The sequence below is a fragment of the Brachycentrus maculatus genome, unplaced genomic scaffold, assembly GCF_059751285.1.
Source record: "Brachycentrus maculatus isolate JH-2025_06_01 unplaced genomic scaffold, ASM5975128v1 h1tg000805l, whole genome shotgun sequence".
NCBI classification, from domain to species: domain Eukaryota; kingdom Metazoa; phylum Arthropoda; class Insecta; order Trichoptera; family Brachycentridae; genus Brachycentrus; species Brachycentrus maculatus.
The window spans coordinates 39,828-54,940 of record NW_028281533.1 but is presented as its reverse complement, the minus strand read 5'-3'; the positions used below and the strand labels follow the sequence as shown (position 1 = coordinate 54,940).

Here is a 15,113-nt window from a genome sequence, read left to right as displayed (position 1 = left end):
ACATAAAACTGATCAGAATGCTCGTTAGTCGTGGATTACTCGAAAAATACTCTATCTCAATGGTTTGGAAGAGAAGTTCATATCGAAAGTCATTAAATAAAGGATTGAAGCATTCAAGAAATGCTAAATAACACCTGGAATGAAAGGCATAATGGTTTCGAAATTTCGGAGGTATAAATCAGCAACAACTGTGGCGATGAAGTTGTATATTAATTGGAAGTAAGGCACTTGGGAAAGTAGATTCGAACAATGATCGATCTCAGATTCGAGCAAGCAATGATCGAAAGATGCTACCAAAACACAATAATTCTGCATATTTATTTAGACAACTATTTCCGCAGACCATTCATTTGTATCACCAATCTTATTTGTTTCATGGCCAAATTTTATAACTTCAATGTCTTTTTAGAAATCACTTTTAAATTGTAAAGTAAAACATTTTTGAAAGATCTCAAAATATTGAAATTTTTTTGAAAATTTATAAATTGCCTAAAATTAATGATAATTTAAAATTCCATAAAGTGCAGTCAAATTTTTGTTTTCACTAAAAACTAAAATTTTCCTCTAAACAACCAGATTCTTATCTTTTAGCTCTATCTCATGGTCTTGCACTTCAGCATCTCCATTTTTAAATTATATGTCCTTCATATGCATATTGTGCAGAACTTCAGTAACTTGACAGGCAAAATTAATTACAGATTACTAACCTCAAAGTATTATGCAATAGAAGAGAAACTTAAAAAAGCAGAAAGCAGAAAAATAACACCCTTTAAAAAGATGGGTTATATTTTTTATCTAACTTATTTTTGAATTATGCTTAAAATGCATTAAAATCAAAAAGCATGTTCCAATTTATTTATAATTATTCGGACATTATGGGAAATTGCTGGAAAGGGGATTTGAATTCTGAGAATCCTTCAGCCCACAAATAAAATATGGGGCTATTGCGTATATTCATGAAGGAGTCCTTAATACAGGAAAGGATCAATGATATATTTTAAAATCTCTGCTACACCTAAGAAAATCTTACTGAGGCCATCGATGAAGTTATTGATCTGGTCATCAAGTGCAATTTGATTGAAACCGAGGAGGAAAGAGCCCAAGTTTAAAATTTTATGAAAACCAAATATGCATAAATACAGCGAGGCGACATATACTACGATCAGATTATTGAATGCTACAAAAACAAGTACTAAAGTGTTAGTTAATTCAACAAATCAAGGATCTATCATTTATTTACAAACTCAGTTAGAAGCAAATTTCAACCGACCTCCAAAAATAAACAAAGCTAACTACCCTACAATTAACTATCTGCTGAACAATTGGACTAATTGGTAAGACTGGAAAACATTGAATACAGCACTGAGCATTTAGGATAAAAACTAAAGTTCAAAATCAAACAAATGAAGGAAACAACAACTTAAATATCAGAAATGTTGAAAAAGTGTTTTTAGACATATTCCAATGAGATTTCATCATTCAAATATGACTTAAATAAGTAGTAAGTTTTAAAGGTAGCTTAAATCTCAAGAAAAGCATGTGAACATTACGATAGGGGTATCTTTGTGATGCTGGTTTACTTTGTGAAGTCGTGTAAGAATCTCGAAGCCAAGAAAGTGTCGACTTAGAAAATTCAAGATTTGCTTGAGTAAAGGCTGATCGAAGTTGCCAATAAATATCCGCCAGGTTCATGCTTAGAGGGAAAGCTCTTCTCAAAGGCCCTGTAAGACATTGAAATGCCGAATAAACATACAGAAGAAGAACCAAAACTAAAGCTGCCCATGAAATTAAAGCCGATCAACCTGACAAAATAAAGTGATAAAGGAAAGCAACTGAAAAATATAATCATTGACAATGCGAAAATTGCTCAGAAGCATCAAGGCAATTTTGAGCATTTAATTATCAACACATGCTTCAAGCACAGTCTGGCCTCCAAAACTGGCCTCAAATACAACCCAGACCTTCCAAATAGCAAAGCCTAACTAAGAATACAGGAGAAGATGTTTTTCAAGAACACAGAAGAGAAGCCTGTGAAACGAAGCTCGCAAACAACGATTGATGAAATTCTCCAAGACTAAGAAGAAATTTATAAATCTGCAGTTTCGAAGGAATTGGATCAATTGGACACAGTTTTATTTACCATTAGTGATATGGCTCGGGGGAAATGCACGTTTTCTACTATCGGCGATATCCTCGAAACTGTCGGCGATATTAAGAGATTCATTGAATTGGAAAATAAAAAGTTTCAGAATAAGTATCGGATTGTATAAATCGAAAACCGATTCTCCCGCGCACAGCCGATTTCAGATGTGACGCTCAAAATTGTATCGAATTAGTAAATTGTAGCATAATTGCAGTTGACACTGCAGACCAACGCCGCCGCTTATAGCTTTGCACACAAACTATACGAATTCAATCGATCAAAACTGTTCTCCAAAATGAAAGTTATTTTTAACTATTACCAATAATACCAACGCGAGTGCTATCAGCTCATAAAAGGATGCTTAACTATCTCCCAGCGAAACGATCCACAAGGGACAATATGCAAAAATAAAGGACTTATCTGTAGTTACTTCGAAATTGAAAATTAAATGCCAACCCCACAATAAAACTCATTGACATAATCAGAAAACTTCATCAAAGCAGTCAGAAATGCGATGATAAAATGGAGAGACTAAATAAAGAATTTCACAATACACTAATCTGTTGAGCTTCTGATAAGTTTTGTGTTGGATAGGAAACTGCAAGGATAATAGAAAATATAGAAATAAAGGGTATAAAAAATTGGCCAATGGTTAGCAGATCCCTATAATAAAGAACGTTATTCAGAGGTTTACAGAGCAATTGTGCTATTTCAGTGCTTTAAAGAGGCTGAAATGATATCAGTTTTTTAAACTTTAAAAGTGCAAATAAATCTTCTTATCGGCCGTCTTTTGAGACTTATTTCAAACTGGATTTATCGAATTACGAGCAGCTGCTTTTGTCTTCGGCCAAAATTTATCTGAAAAATAGGGAACTGGAAGGGCTATATTCGATTGGCTGTAGTAAGTCCTCGATGAGGGCTCACAATGTCTAACAATTGTTAAGCCTAATTTTCGGAACTTGTAGCTTCTAAATTACATAACTATTACTAAAATCTGCAAAAATGTACGAAAACCAAGAATAGTTATACAAATTCGAGTAATAAAAACGAACAATCCAATTGAAAAGCTATCAATGTCTGTAGTTAGCTTTATCAAAAGCCAAAGAAGGCAATTTATCTGACCAAATGATTGTGTCCCATATTGAGATAGCAATGGCTCAGAGCCTGTTATTGCAGTCGTTATTGCAGCCCAAGAGCAATCATGAAAAAGCTAAAGAAATAATTGAACGAAACGTATTAATTTTCAAGCAAAAAGAAGATCTGAGCAATACACTTCTGTGTGGAGTTTTACTTGCTTAATGCGCACTCTACTCGAACGAATATGAAGAGTTTCAGGCTCAATACTAAAAGGCAGAGAAGATGGCGAAATACAACGGATTGCTAATGAAAGGAGTATAAATCGGATATGCTTCATGGAGGATAGGCATGCATTTATGGAAGTAGCACAAACAAGCTAAACCATAGTAATACGCTTCAATATTCGACAAGCATTTCAGGATTGCGATCGAAGAGTTCCCCCCACTAATACTTCGAGAAAACTAAGATGTGCTAATTCTTCTTGTACAAATCCTCGGAGAATATGACAAATTGCAACTCCCGAAAATAGATATGAAAACAACCAAAATCTACGGATATAAAATTATTAAGAAGATCGAACTAATTGTGAGTCATTGTAACATGCCTTCCCTGCATGAACTTTACTTAAGTAAATAACACATAAACTTAGACGATAATTAAATTAACGATAAGAGTTGCGAGTATGTAAGCAAAGCAAATTGGAAACATATACAGTTCCTTTAGTTAGGTAAATAAAGCATATATATTATAGGTTAAAATCTAATTACTCATAATGGTTGTGAATATCTGAGTAAAGCGAATTGGAAAGATCTACGACGTCTGTTCTTATGTAAATAAAAGTATAGTTAGATGACAATCAAATTAATGATAAGGGATGTGAACATTTGAGTCGAGGAAATTGGAAGAATCTTCAAGAACTTTATTTAAGTAAATAGCGTACATATTTAGGCAAGGATCAAATTACAAATTAAGGATGTAAACATCTGAGCAGAGCAGATTGGAAGAATCTGACATATCTTCAGTTAAGTAAATAGCCATAGATTTAGGCAATAATCAGATTACTAATGAAGGATGCGAATACTTGAGTCAGGCAAATTGGAAGAATCTCCAAACTCTTTTTTTAAGTAAATCTAAAGCATATGCGTGTAGATAAAAATCAGATTACCAATGAAGGATGCAAGCATCTGAGCAAAGCAGATTGGAGCAATCTGCAATCTCTGGTTTTAAGTAAATTAGTGGCATATACATTTAGATCAAAATCAGATTACAGATCAAGGATGTGAATATTTGAGCAAAGCGAATTGGAAGAATCTGCAATCTCTAATTTTAAGTAAATAAATAGCACATAGATTTAGGCCACAATCAGATTACCGATGAAGGATGTGAATATTTGAGTAAGGCAAATTGGAAAAATCTACAATCCCTGGCTTTAAGTAAATAAATAGCATATCCATTTAGACGACAATCCAATCAAAGATCTTTAACGTGCACGATCGAGGCTGAGTTAATCGTTCCCCTTGACTGAAATATCAATATGACCGCAATGCCAATAAGCATGATAATTTATATCACAAGATTATCGCATATGATAGTATATGAATATCTGAAATTATATAAATTATTCTGAATTCATCTGCAATAATGTGAAGTTCGATGTGGGTACATGCAGTTCAAATCATAATAATGTGAAACTGAAACATAATCATTATTTCTAGTGAAAGTTTGTTCGCATAAAATTAAATTTAGTTCGGAACCAAGCATCATTTTATACTCAGAGTAACTCCTTTTCTTGCAATGGCTTCAATCGTTTCATCTTCCCTTATTCATCTTTATTCTCATCGCTGTTGATGACTTACAGACACTTCGAAATGATGTTATGCTTTTATTGGATCTGAGAAAGGCTTTGGACTATTTCTGAGAAATTGCTGAGCATCATTCTTTTCACGTTGAAGTTATTATGACGCCCTAAGCGTATGTCTCTTCGGTTGTTGTATCTGAATGCTTGAATTTCTTCTTGTTTGTTTAGTTTCTATTCTGGGGAACAATGGACGTTCGAATAGATCCACTCGCTTTCGATTCTGCGGACCCGAGCCTTTGTGGATTTTACTTTTCTTTATAAGGCCTGAAGTACTGAATAATTGAAAACTTACAATAATGGGACTCTGCTTATTGGCTGTTCATCTCCATCGCACGCACGAACAAAATCAGAAGCAGAGAAGTATATGTGATCCCGATCAAAACAACACAAATGATTGCCATTCTGCCGAATATTGAAACAACCTTTATGTCCCCGTAGCCAACAGTTACTTGTGCAATTAGGACCAAATGCAAAGATGAGACATATGTGGCAAGATTAGGATTGATACTGCTAATGATAGTATAATTCGTACCTCTCGAGAGCCATCATTGCAAATGGAAGGACGACGAAGTTGAACAGGAGTGTAATTATTATGACCAAGGAGGGTTTCTCATTAATCAGGAATTTTATCGAATTGAAAGTGCCGAACTCGACTGTGTACAGACGAGAGAGTCGATCAGGTCGCGATCCGTAGTAAAGTTCACTGTGAACAAGAAAGCGAACGATATAGCAAAACCTGTTCAATAGGGCATAGAATCCGAGTATATTGTTGATATTTATAAACTTTTACTCGAAGTTGTAAGTAATGATGGGGAAGCTAAAGTTGGTGTACGAGCTCGGAGAGGGGACGTAAAGGATAATTTCGAAGACCAGGTCAATGATTTAACTCCGGAAGTCGCTATTGAGTTCCTTTTTCTCCTTGATCCATTTCAATTTGCTCATCCTTTCGAGGATCATGGTAAAAACGCCGAGGACTGTCAGTACGATGCCTAGGTCGGAAGTAAGTTATTCGTAATCCTCGAGGCCGCTTTAGAAAATGAAAATATTCAAATGCAAGATCATGGAGCTGAGGGAGAACAGGGCGATCAATCCCTCGAGTGTCTGAAATAAGGAGATGAGGTACCAGAGTTTTATGGTAGAAGAATGAGGTTATTTCTGAATCCTCAGGCGCGATATCTTGGTTATACAAGTGATTAAGCTCTGATTGCCTTGTTTTTCGACTGTTTTTCTAAATCATTCTGCCTAATTATAATGACAATTCAAATGCAGGGCTTTTCTATCCAGCCTATCGAAGAATAAGTACGAGAGCAAGTTCAACTTTTGAATATACGCATGCTTTAACTATCTTCTGCATCTCTTTCTCTATTGTATATCTTTCTTTTCTTTATACTTTTTTTCTCACATTTCGTCTTCTTCTTCTGTTATCATTAACATTAATTTTAATACACAGAAACACAAAAATTGTTAGTGATGTGGAAAGCACACAAATTAGTTCTTTTTTGAGTTAAAAATTCAGTTTAGACATTTCTATTCCTCAAAGTTGGCTTAATAATTTTAGGATGCACTCTGACTACCATTCAATTTATTTCAGTTTATTTTTATTTTTTAGTCAAAGAAAAGCATCTTATTATTTCAATATCATTACTAAAGTGAGAATATTGCACACATAATTTAATAATTAATACAATACTTTTCACATATCTTTGATTATATGTATACTAAAGAAATATCTCTATAACATTGTAATCATACCGCTTTATCGACTCATTTCGCCCCAGCATCATTTATCAACGCAATAAATATAAACACCCACTCTCCGATATATTTGATCTATAATTCTCTAAACAAAATCATTTTTATTCTTTCTAAATAAGCTCTACTTCTTAATTCTCCACAGCCTTAACTTAATCCTTGAATTCATGAGGATACAAGCATGCCCTCGTAACAAACAAAACTGCTGCTAAGGATATTAGAAATAGTATCACATAGAACAAATTGCTTTCTCTTTTCGTCATTACAACCCCAGTTATAGTGCCGGCCAATGCACTGAATGTCCTGCCACTGAATCGAATTTGGGAAGTGGCGATAAAGAACTATTTATCAGTGGTTGCTCTTCTTCGGACATCTTGTGATGCCAAATGCGATAATGCCTCGCTTGTGAGCACAGCTACGAGGGTCACTAGCACTGCGAAATACGGGACCATCGACTTGTCAGTGCTAATCTGACTGAGTGCTATACATGCCAAGATATTGAGGATATAGACAACTGTATTGATTTTGGCGTAGTGGTTGGAGAAGTAGATTGTGAAGATCGGACTGAGGACTGCTGTTCCAACCACGATCATTAGGGGGTATAAACTAGACATCCACGCTGCCTCAGAGTTGTAGCCTATGGCCTGGAAGTAGTAGGTCAACCAGACAAGCATCAAATAGTAGGAGGAGTTTATAGCTGCAAAGTTCATAGTGTGCAAAAAGTTTGTTAGTTTACGCTGGTAGTCGATGACATTGACCAAAAACTAACTACAGACTGATTGTTCTTGTTGTGACTACTCTTACTTAGGCTTAATGTATATTTCTGGGATGAGCACATACATTAGGACTGTAAAGACTGCTAATAATGCCATCTGGATGCTGGTTGCTGCAGTCCAATGCAAATGAAATTGATTGAGCATAATATCTGTTGCGAAGATGCCTCCGATATTCCCTAGTGATTGTAGCGAGTACCATATTTGGGCCATTGATTTATTGCAACTGTTTTCATGGAAATAGTGGTTTACGATGCTCATTTGCAAGAGTGTGTAAGCACGCGTGAAACCAGAACCCAACATCCCCAAAGAGATGAAGAATTGTGGAATGGGCAGATGCACAGATAGAACAATGACTTCGATGAAAATAACTGTGCCAATCGACATTATAAAACTGGTCCATACCAGAGTCTTAGAGGGTTTGATCATAGTGACGATGTACCCAATTACCATCCCCAAAAAACTCATAGAATCCGCGAAGCCTATGAATCGATAACACAAGCATTACCTAAGAATGATTCATCAAGATGTAGTTGCTGCGATAAAGGCTTTTTGAAGCGTGAAATGATGCCGAAGAGACCTAGGTTACCCCCTGCGACAAGAAATGTGAGGATATAAGCAATAGCCTTCTGTTGTGTGGGATATATTTTTTTCTACATCTCAAAATAAATATTGTGGAAGTTGATATTAATTAATTTAGTTGGCATTAATAGGTTATTTCCATAAAATGCAGGAACTACCTTTATTTTAAGATATAGCGTTTCATCATCGAATGCGTGAGTTTGTCTGTCTTTTGAAAGGAGTATCAATGTTTGTGCTGAAATAAGATACTAAATAATACGAATTTATCATAAATATTATGGTTCTGACATCATAGCAATATGAGCGCCGTCTCGAGCCAGATTGATAAGATGAAATTGATTTAGTTAATTCTTTTGTTTGAATTCTATAATGAACTGTGAGGCATGGCATGCTGAGGATACTAGATTCTTTATCCTCTGACAGATAGAAAGATATAAATACATCGAGGTATAAATATTAATATAAGATTTATGATAAAGGCCACTCAATTATGAAATATTCTCGGCATCTAAACCATACACTAGGGGTTGGGGTTGGGGTTGGGGTTGGGGTTGGGTTGGGGTTGGGGTTGGGGTTGGGTTGGGGTTGGGGTTGGGAATCGGATAGCCATAATCTAGCAGAATAAAGCAGATACCGACCGACAAATTCTTAATGGCGTACCCAAAGTAGCTCATCTTCTCAATTCTCACGGTGTTGTCTTCGTTTTTAATTTCGGTGTGCACGAAACCGTAGCGGACACCTTTCTTAATAATGAACGCAGCCTGATCTAAATTTCTCTCCTTGAGACAGATGGCTAGGGGCGTGTTATTCTCATGGTCCATGCTCTCGATGTTGATGTTCCGATCTAACAGGTACAGAATCGAAAAGAAATAATTCTTGCGGCAGGCATAGTGCACGATGGATCTCGTGAACACATCGAGCAGATTCAGATTTATATCAGGCAAGTTTATGAGCACCTGCAGGAGCTCGACTTTGTCATTTTGTTGTGCAATTGGTTCCTCGTCATCAGGGTCGAAGCAGTAGAAGATTGGGGAACGATTGTACTTGTCCAATGAATTGATTTTCACATTGTAGTCGAGAAGCAGTTTGCAGACTTCGGGGCTGGAGTCGAAGTTGTTCGAGCAGCGAACCAGATGATGCAATGAGTTCCTTTTTTACATGTCCTCAAATGAGGGTTTTGCTCCTCGTTTGAGGAGGTTTTCGATCTATTCCAAATGGTAGTTGTGATGATTCTTTATGATTTCGATGAGGGGCACTTGGTTTTTGGAGTTCACGTGATTGACCTAGCTTTTATGCTTCAGTAGAATTATGATAAACTTATACTGGTTGTTCAATGCCGCGTAGAGAATGGGGTGCGATTTATCTGAGTCCGTTGTGTTGGGGTTGAGTCCATTGGCCAGCAAATACTCTAAGATCTTCTCAGCCTGATACTCGTCCGGCAGCTCAAACTCCTCAGTTTCGAGTAAATTTCCACCTGCAATGTTCTTACAAAAAAGGTGCAAGGCAGTCATCCCATAATTATTCTGCGCATTAAAGTAACGAATTTTGTTCTTATTATTGGTGAAGTATTCGATGAGCTTTAAAGATGGGAATCGCATGAGAAAGTGTTGGATTCCCCATTTCTGGTAGCTTTCGTTGCTGTCGTTCTTCTTGTCGGTCACTTGCCGATTCACATCGCAGCCTTGCTCGATAAGATAAGTGACAAGCTTCATGAACTTTGCCTCAAACTAGACAAAATCCTTGAATGCGACTATTTATGCTTCCTTTTGGTTGCGACCCTACTTTAAGTATTTTTTGACCCACTTCTTAAATGTCGATTTGATGGTCTCTGTGAAATTCTTGACGAAGTACAACAAAAAATCAAAGCCAAGCAAGTCGAAGTTTTTTAGGTTAATCCTCAAGTCGTTTATGGTTGCCTCCCTGAGCTTTTTTTCAACAAACTCAATCTCAGCGATGCCCTTACAGGCTAAGTTACTCAGTCTGTGCATGATGGTGCTTCCCTCAGCCGACTCCAAATCAAAGCTTATTTTGTTGGTCAACAACTTCTCTATTCCAACAAGGTTCACATTTTAAATGCATTGCTTCAATGGCGATTATTTCTTCTTGTTCTCTGTGTAACCGTGGAGCCCTCTTTCCATGAAGAAGTCAATGAGATGGGATTGTAGTCGGTGGAACTCTTCTCGGATTTGCTCTTAGCTCAGGTAGGTTTATTGGATTCTCTGCTTGAGATACTCTTCTTAGTTTAGGCTGCAAACCAAATGCAGGTATGTATTGCCTGTGATTGGATCTTGGTATTTGATGTTCTTCGTGAACTTTTCATTCGCGAGATAAGCCACGCATTAGAAGTACTATTCGGTTCCTCTGATGACTGATAACAGCATATACAACTGGTCTTGCTTTAGTTCCAAGTTTTAGTCCTACAGAAGCTTCGCGCAGCCTAAGTGTCCCTTCATAATTGCCAGCTCCCAGGGATAGTAGTTGCGTTTGTTTTTGTTTTGGGGAATTTTGTTATTCATGAGCATGACAATGGCTTCGATGTTTCCATAAGCTGCCGCGTAATGCAATAAATTGTTCAATGTTGTGTCAGGTTTATGCGGTTTGCACCCAGAAGTCAAGAGCTTAAACAGAACTTCATTGTTATGATTCCGAATGGCGTAAACTGCCGGCGTTTTCTTGAAGGCGTCATAGGAATTTGGCAGATGGTTTCCCCATTTTTGAAGCAGTTTTTACAAAATCTATAAGTTGCCAGTCCATGAGACCACGTGGAATGCATCCGGCAAATCCTTTATCTAGCTGCTATCGTATCTGATATACGGGTCATTCAACAATAAATCCACGCATTCAGAGTGGTTTTGCAGGACCGCATAATGCAAGGCCGAAAAACCTTCATCGCTCCTGAAATTTATATAGGAGTGCTCCCTCACCTTTTAGAGAATGTACTACACATTCTCTGCCCGTCCATAATAGCATGCGATCATCAATGGAGTTATCCTCTTCCGATCGAACTCTCTGAGTTCTGCACCACTTTGCACTAATGCTCGCAAATTCGATATGTTATATGATGCACTCGCATAATGTATAGGCTTCCGATACATTGAATCCTCCACATTTATAACATCTGTGAAGATTTCCAACAACTTTTAGAGAAATTCTGGGTTCGATGTCACCGCCGCGCAATGAATGGGCGAACAGAAGTTGGTGCCATCATTCGGCTTGATTAGTTTAAACTTTTTATATTGGTTGAGCCTCAGGAGATTACCAACCAGTAAATCATAATGCTCCTCTGAATAATTGTATTTGTTTGAAGAAGGAGTCTGAAGCATGCCTTTGAGCAAATTCTATGCCATTGTGTGGTTGCCGCATCGAAGAATATGTGGAAACATGTGATGTATTTAGTTCTTTAATGCTTCACTTTCATGAAAGAGTCTTTCCACAATCACATGCGACTCGTATTATATCCCCACATTCTCAATTATCCTCTCCACTCCTAACTTCTTCCACCAAACTTACTTTTTTACACTGCAGTCATGCAGCATCACATATATGCCCTATTTTCCTGTTTGAGATAGGAAATCATTTTTGGTTTTCACTTCGAAACGAGTTCGTTCGATGAAATGTTCAGATGGCCATGGAGGTCTAAAATGAATTTCGCGGTTCTCTATTTTGGATAAGAGAATTTCAAGCCTTTATTAATCGTTTTCTTGTATAATTTGGAGTGCTAAATTTTTTCTGTTTTCGAGGCCATAGTCGCAAAAAACGTCTTCAATGTTTTATATCTCAGCCTCAAAGTATTTCATGCCCTCAAATATCTCAGCTTTTCTCTTCTTCTGGTCGCATCTGTTACAACAGTAAATTTCATCTAATGCTTCCTTTTCTACTCTTTACCATTCGTATTTTTATTCGGACTCGTCCTCCTGTTTCATAGAACTTATTTCTGGAGATGATGGCATTCGATTCCGAGCCCCTGGCGGCCTTCCTCTTCCTCTTTTTATTCTATTTTCTGAAGTCTATTGAATTTGCTACGCAACTTTGATTTTATTCTTGCTTCCTTTAGGCCTACCCTTTCCTCTTTTGCCCATAAAGGGAGCATTCTCGTCAGGTTCCTTTTTGATATATATGCTTGGAGTCTTTGGCTTATTCTTTGATCCCTTTGGCCTTCCTTTTCCTCTCTTAATTTTACCACTCAAAATGGAATGCAAGTGCATAATCTTTTATATATTGCCATATTTGTTCTGCTCTTCCTTAATAATGGTTTTTTTATTTTTGGACCCTTTGGGCCTCCCTCTGCATTTCTTTTGGCCCTTCCCATTCTCCGAATCGTGCTGGTAGCGTTCATCGAACTTGGTGGGACGGTTCGCATAGACACTATCCTCTTCACTATTATCGTCGCCCTCAGAGTCATCGGAGTTGGAAGAAGAGTTATAGCTTTCCTCTCTTTCGTCTCTAGATTATGATAAGGGATTACCGATCTTTTTCTTCGTTTTCGTGATGAATTTCGCGGAGGATGCGGTCATACTCGTGCTTGGGGATCAAGTACCGATTGGAGGTCTGGATGCAACTAATGGTCAGAGTTTCAATGATGGAGTTCTCATGCACGTAGATAGTTCCCTCCACTTCGAAAACTTCGTGGTTGCTTGCCGATTATGCTTGCCTCACAATGAACCCTTTTTCGGGGTTCTTGAGATCTGCAATGACCAAATTGAAGTTAGATTCGTTCGCTTCGTCCTTCACAGCGTACATCACCCTGGTTTCGAGGCCCTTTTACATTATTTATTTTCAATTTCCTAATATATTAAATGATCAATTTAATGCACATAAATTTCAACACTGACAATTAGTTAGAATTACCGAGTTGCCTTCGGCAATGCACTTGCTCTCTAACATCTATCTTGCCTGAAAGCATTTACCCAAGTGCAATAGACACTGGCTGTCGATAGCGAAGCACCCGACAGTGCAATCATCATAAACGCGGGAATGTGCAAAGATAGATACATAAATTGATTGTAAAATGCGAATGATGCAAAAATTATGGCTGGTTTGTTGCTGAACCGATTATATAAATCGATTGTTCTTTTAATGTTTCGGATTATTGCTGTGGAATCAAATCTTTTGCGCAGTCGATGGTTCGCACATACATCCAACAGTTAATTTTATATAATTATTAATGAAATTATTAGCTTAATGAAATAATCAACAACAGAATCATCTCTCGCGCAGGGTCTCATTTCTCCGACTCTACCAACCAGATAAAAATATCGGGACGGCCCCATGCGCTTCCTTTTGCTATTTCTCTCCTGCTTTATTGTTTTTGGAATTCAGTATGCATTCGATATCCCTCAAGCCCTGGAATAATCACTGTAAACCGAACTGAACATAACCGAAGCCCAATTCAATGTCTTTTATAGCATATTCTCGGCTGCTTCCATGATTACAACTCTCATTCTGGGGATGATGATCAACTTTGTGGGTGCCAGGCGCATGCTTGTAATCTTGGCCTTGGCTGTCACGCTCTCGGAGGCCCTGGTGACAATTGGAGCGTATTTATACTCCTACTATGTCATCTTAGCGGGCAGGATTTTTTTGGGATTGTGTTGCAGTAGTCTGGTGTCGGTGCAGCTCACAATTGTTTCCAATTGGTTCAAAAATAAGTAACTGGCATTTGCATTGGGACTTGCTTTGACTGTTCCCGAGCTGGGTAGCGCTTTGAACTCATTAGTGACCCCTAAAGTCTATGAGTGGACGCAGAGCCTTGGGGCTGCAAACCTGTTATCAACAATAATATGTGGAGTTGGTTTGCTTTCGGCCTGCAGCGTCGCATACTTAGATCTCAAAGCTGACAAAGTACCAGTGATTATATTCAGGTCGATGAAAGGGATAGTTTGGAATTCCGAACTCAGGAAGATGGGTCAGTGCTCACGGAGGAGGAGGAATAGAACAGATAAATGATCAAATGCAAAGATATCTTCAAGTTTACAGCTTCCTTTTGGATTTTAGTCACCTTAGCAATGTTTTCACTCGGGGTCTATGTCGCATTCCTCGACAACGCCAACCGGCTCCTACAGAAGAGGTTCTGCTATTCCCAAGTTAGGGCAGGTGAGGTCGTCATGTTCCCCTACATTATTGCGGCCATTGCGAGTCCGGTGATTGGCTTCATCGTCGATAAGTTCGGAGGGCGCAGGAAGTTCATATTTCTTTCAGCCTCTATATTCGTTGCGTCGCACATCCTGTTCCTCGTGTGGCCTCAATGCGTGGACGAAGTGACTGACGGGTCAGTGATCGTCATCTTCCTGCTAATAGGAATGGGGTACTCGTTCTACTCGAACTGCATAGTTCCATCTATTCCCCTTGTAATATCAAAGTAGCTGACAGGAACCGCATTTGGAGTGATGATCATGCTTGAAAACACGGCACTCACCATATTTCCAATAATCGCTGGGTTCCTGATATCGAGCACCTAGGACAAGTAAATAGGCTACAAAAGATCATAGTTGTTCTACCTGATCGCGAGCATTGTTTGCTTCATTATCTGCTTTGGACTGTTGTTTATCGACCTCAATGTAAATTTAAAATGGATGCCAGTAAACGTGATTTAGCGAGTCGGGATGAATAGAGTGATGAAGACGGTGAGGAGGAAAATGAAGAGCAAAAAAAGCCTAAGAAGGCTGCCAATTTCATAGAAATACCAAACTCCCCCAAATACTTTAACACATTGCCTTCTTTGTTGAGCATTTCCAAGAAATCTGTGATCAGCAATGATGAATTCGACATTTGTGTGCAAAGTGAGGAAGATGAAGGAATGTCACCTGAAATGAAAAGAATGAGAAAGTAAGAATAATGATTCTGTGAGCAGAAGAATCTGTAAATTGATACTTTATTTGATATGATTATGCGAACTGCCTCGATTGCACCAATAGAATAATAAATTTTA

The 15,113-nt window shown here is 37.9% G+C and overlaps 1 protein-coding gene across 1 annotated transcript; it reads left to right on the top strand.

The window, feature by feature from the left end:
• Positions 1 to 14,190: 14,190 nt before the first annotated feature.
• LOC148300177 (uncharacterized) lies at positions 14,191 to 14,547 on the top strand. The gene has a single exon (XM_088275144.1). It carries the CDS (start codon positions 14,191 to 14,193, stop codon positions 14,545 to 14,547), a length of 357 nt encoding a protein of 118 aa, XP_088131270.1.
• The last annotated feature ends 566 nt before the right edge of the window (positions 14,548 to 15,113 follow it).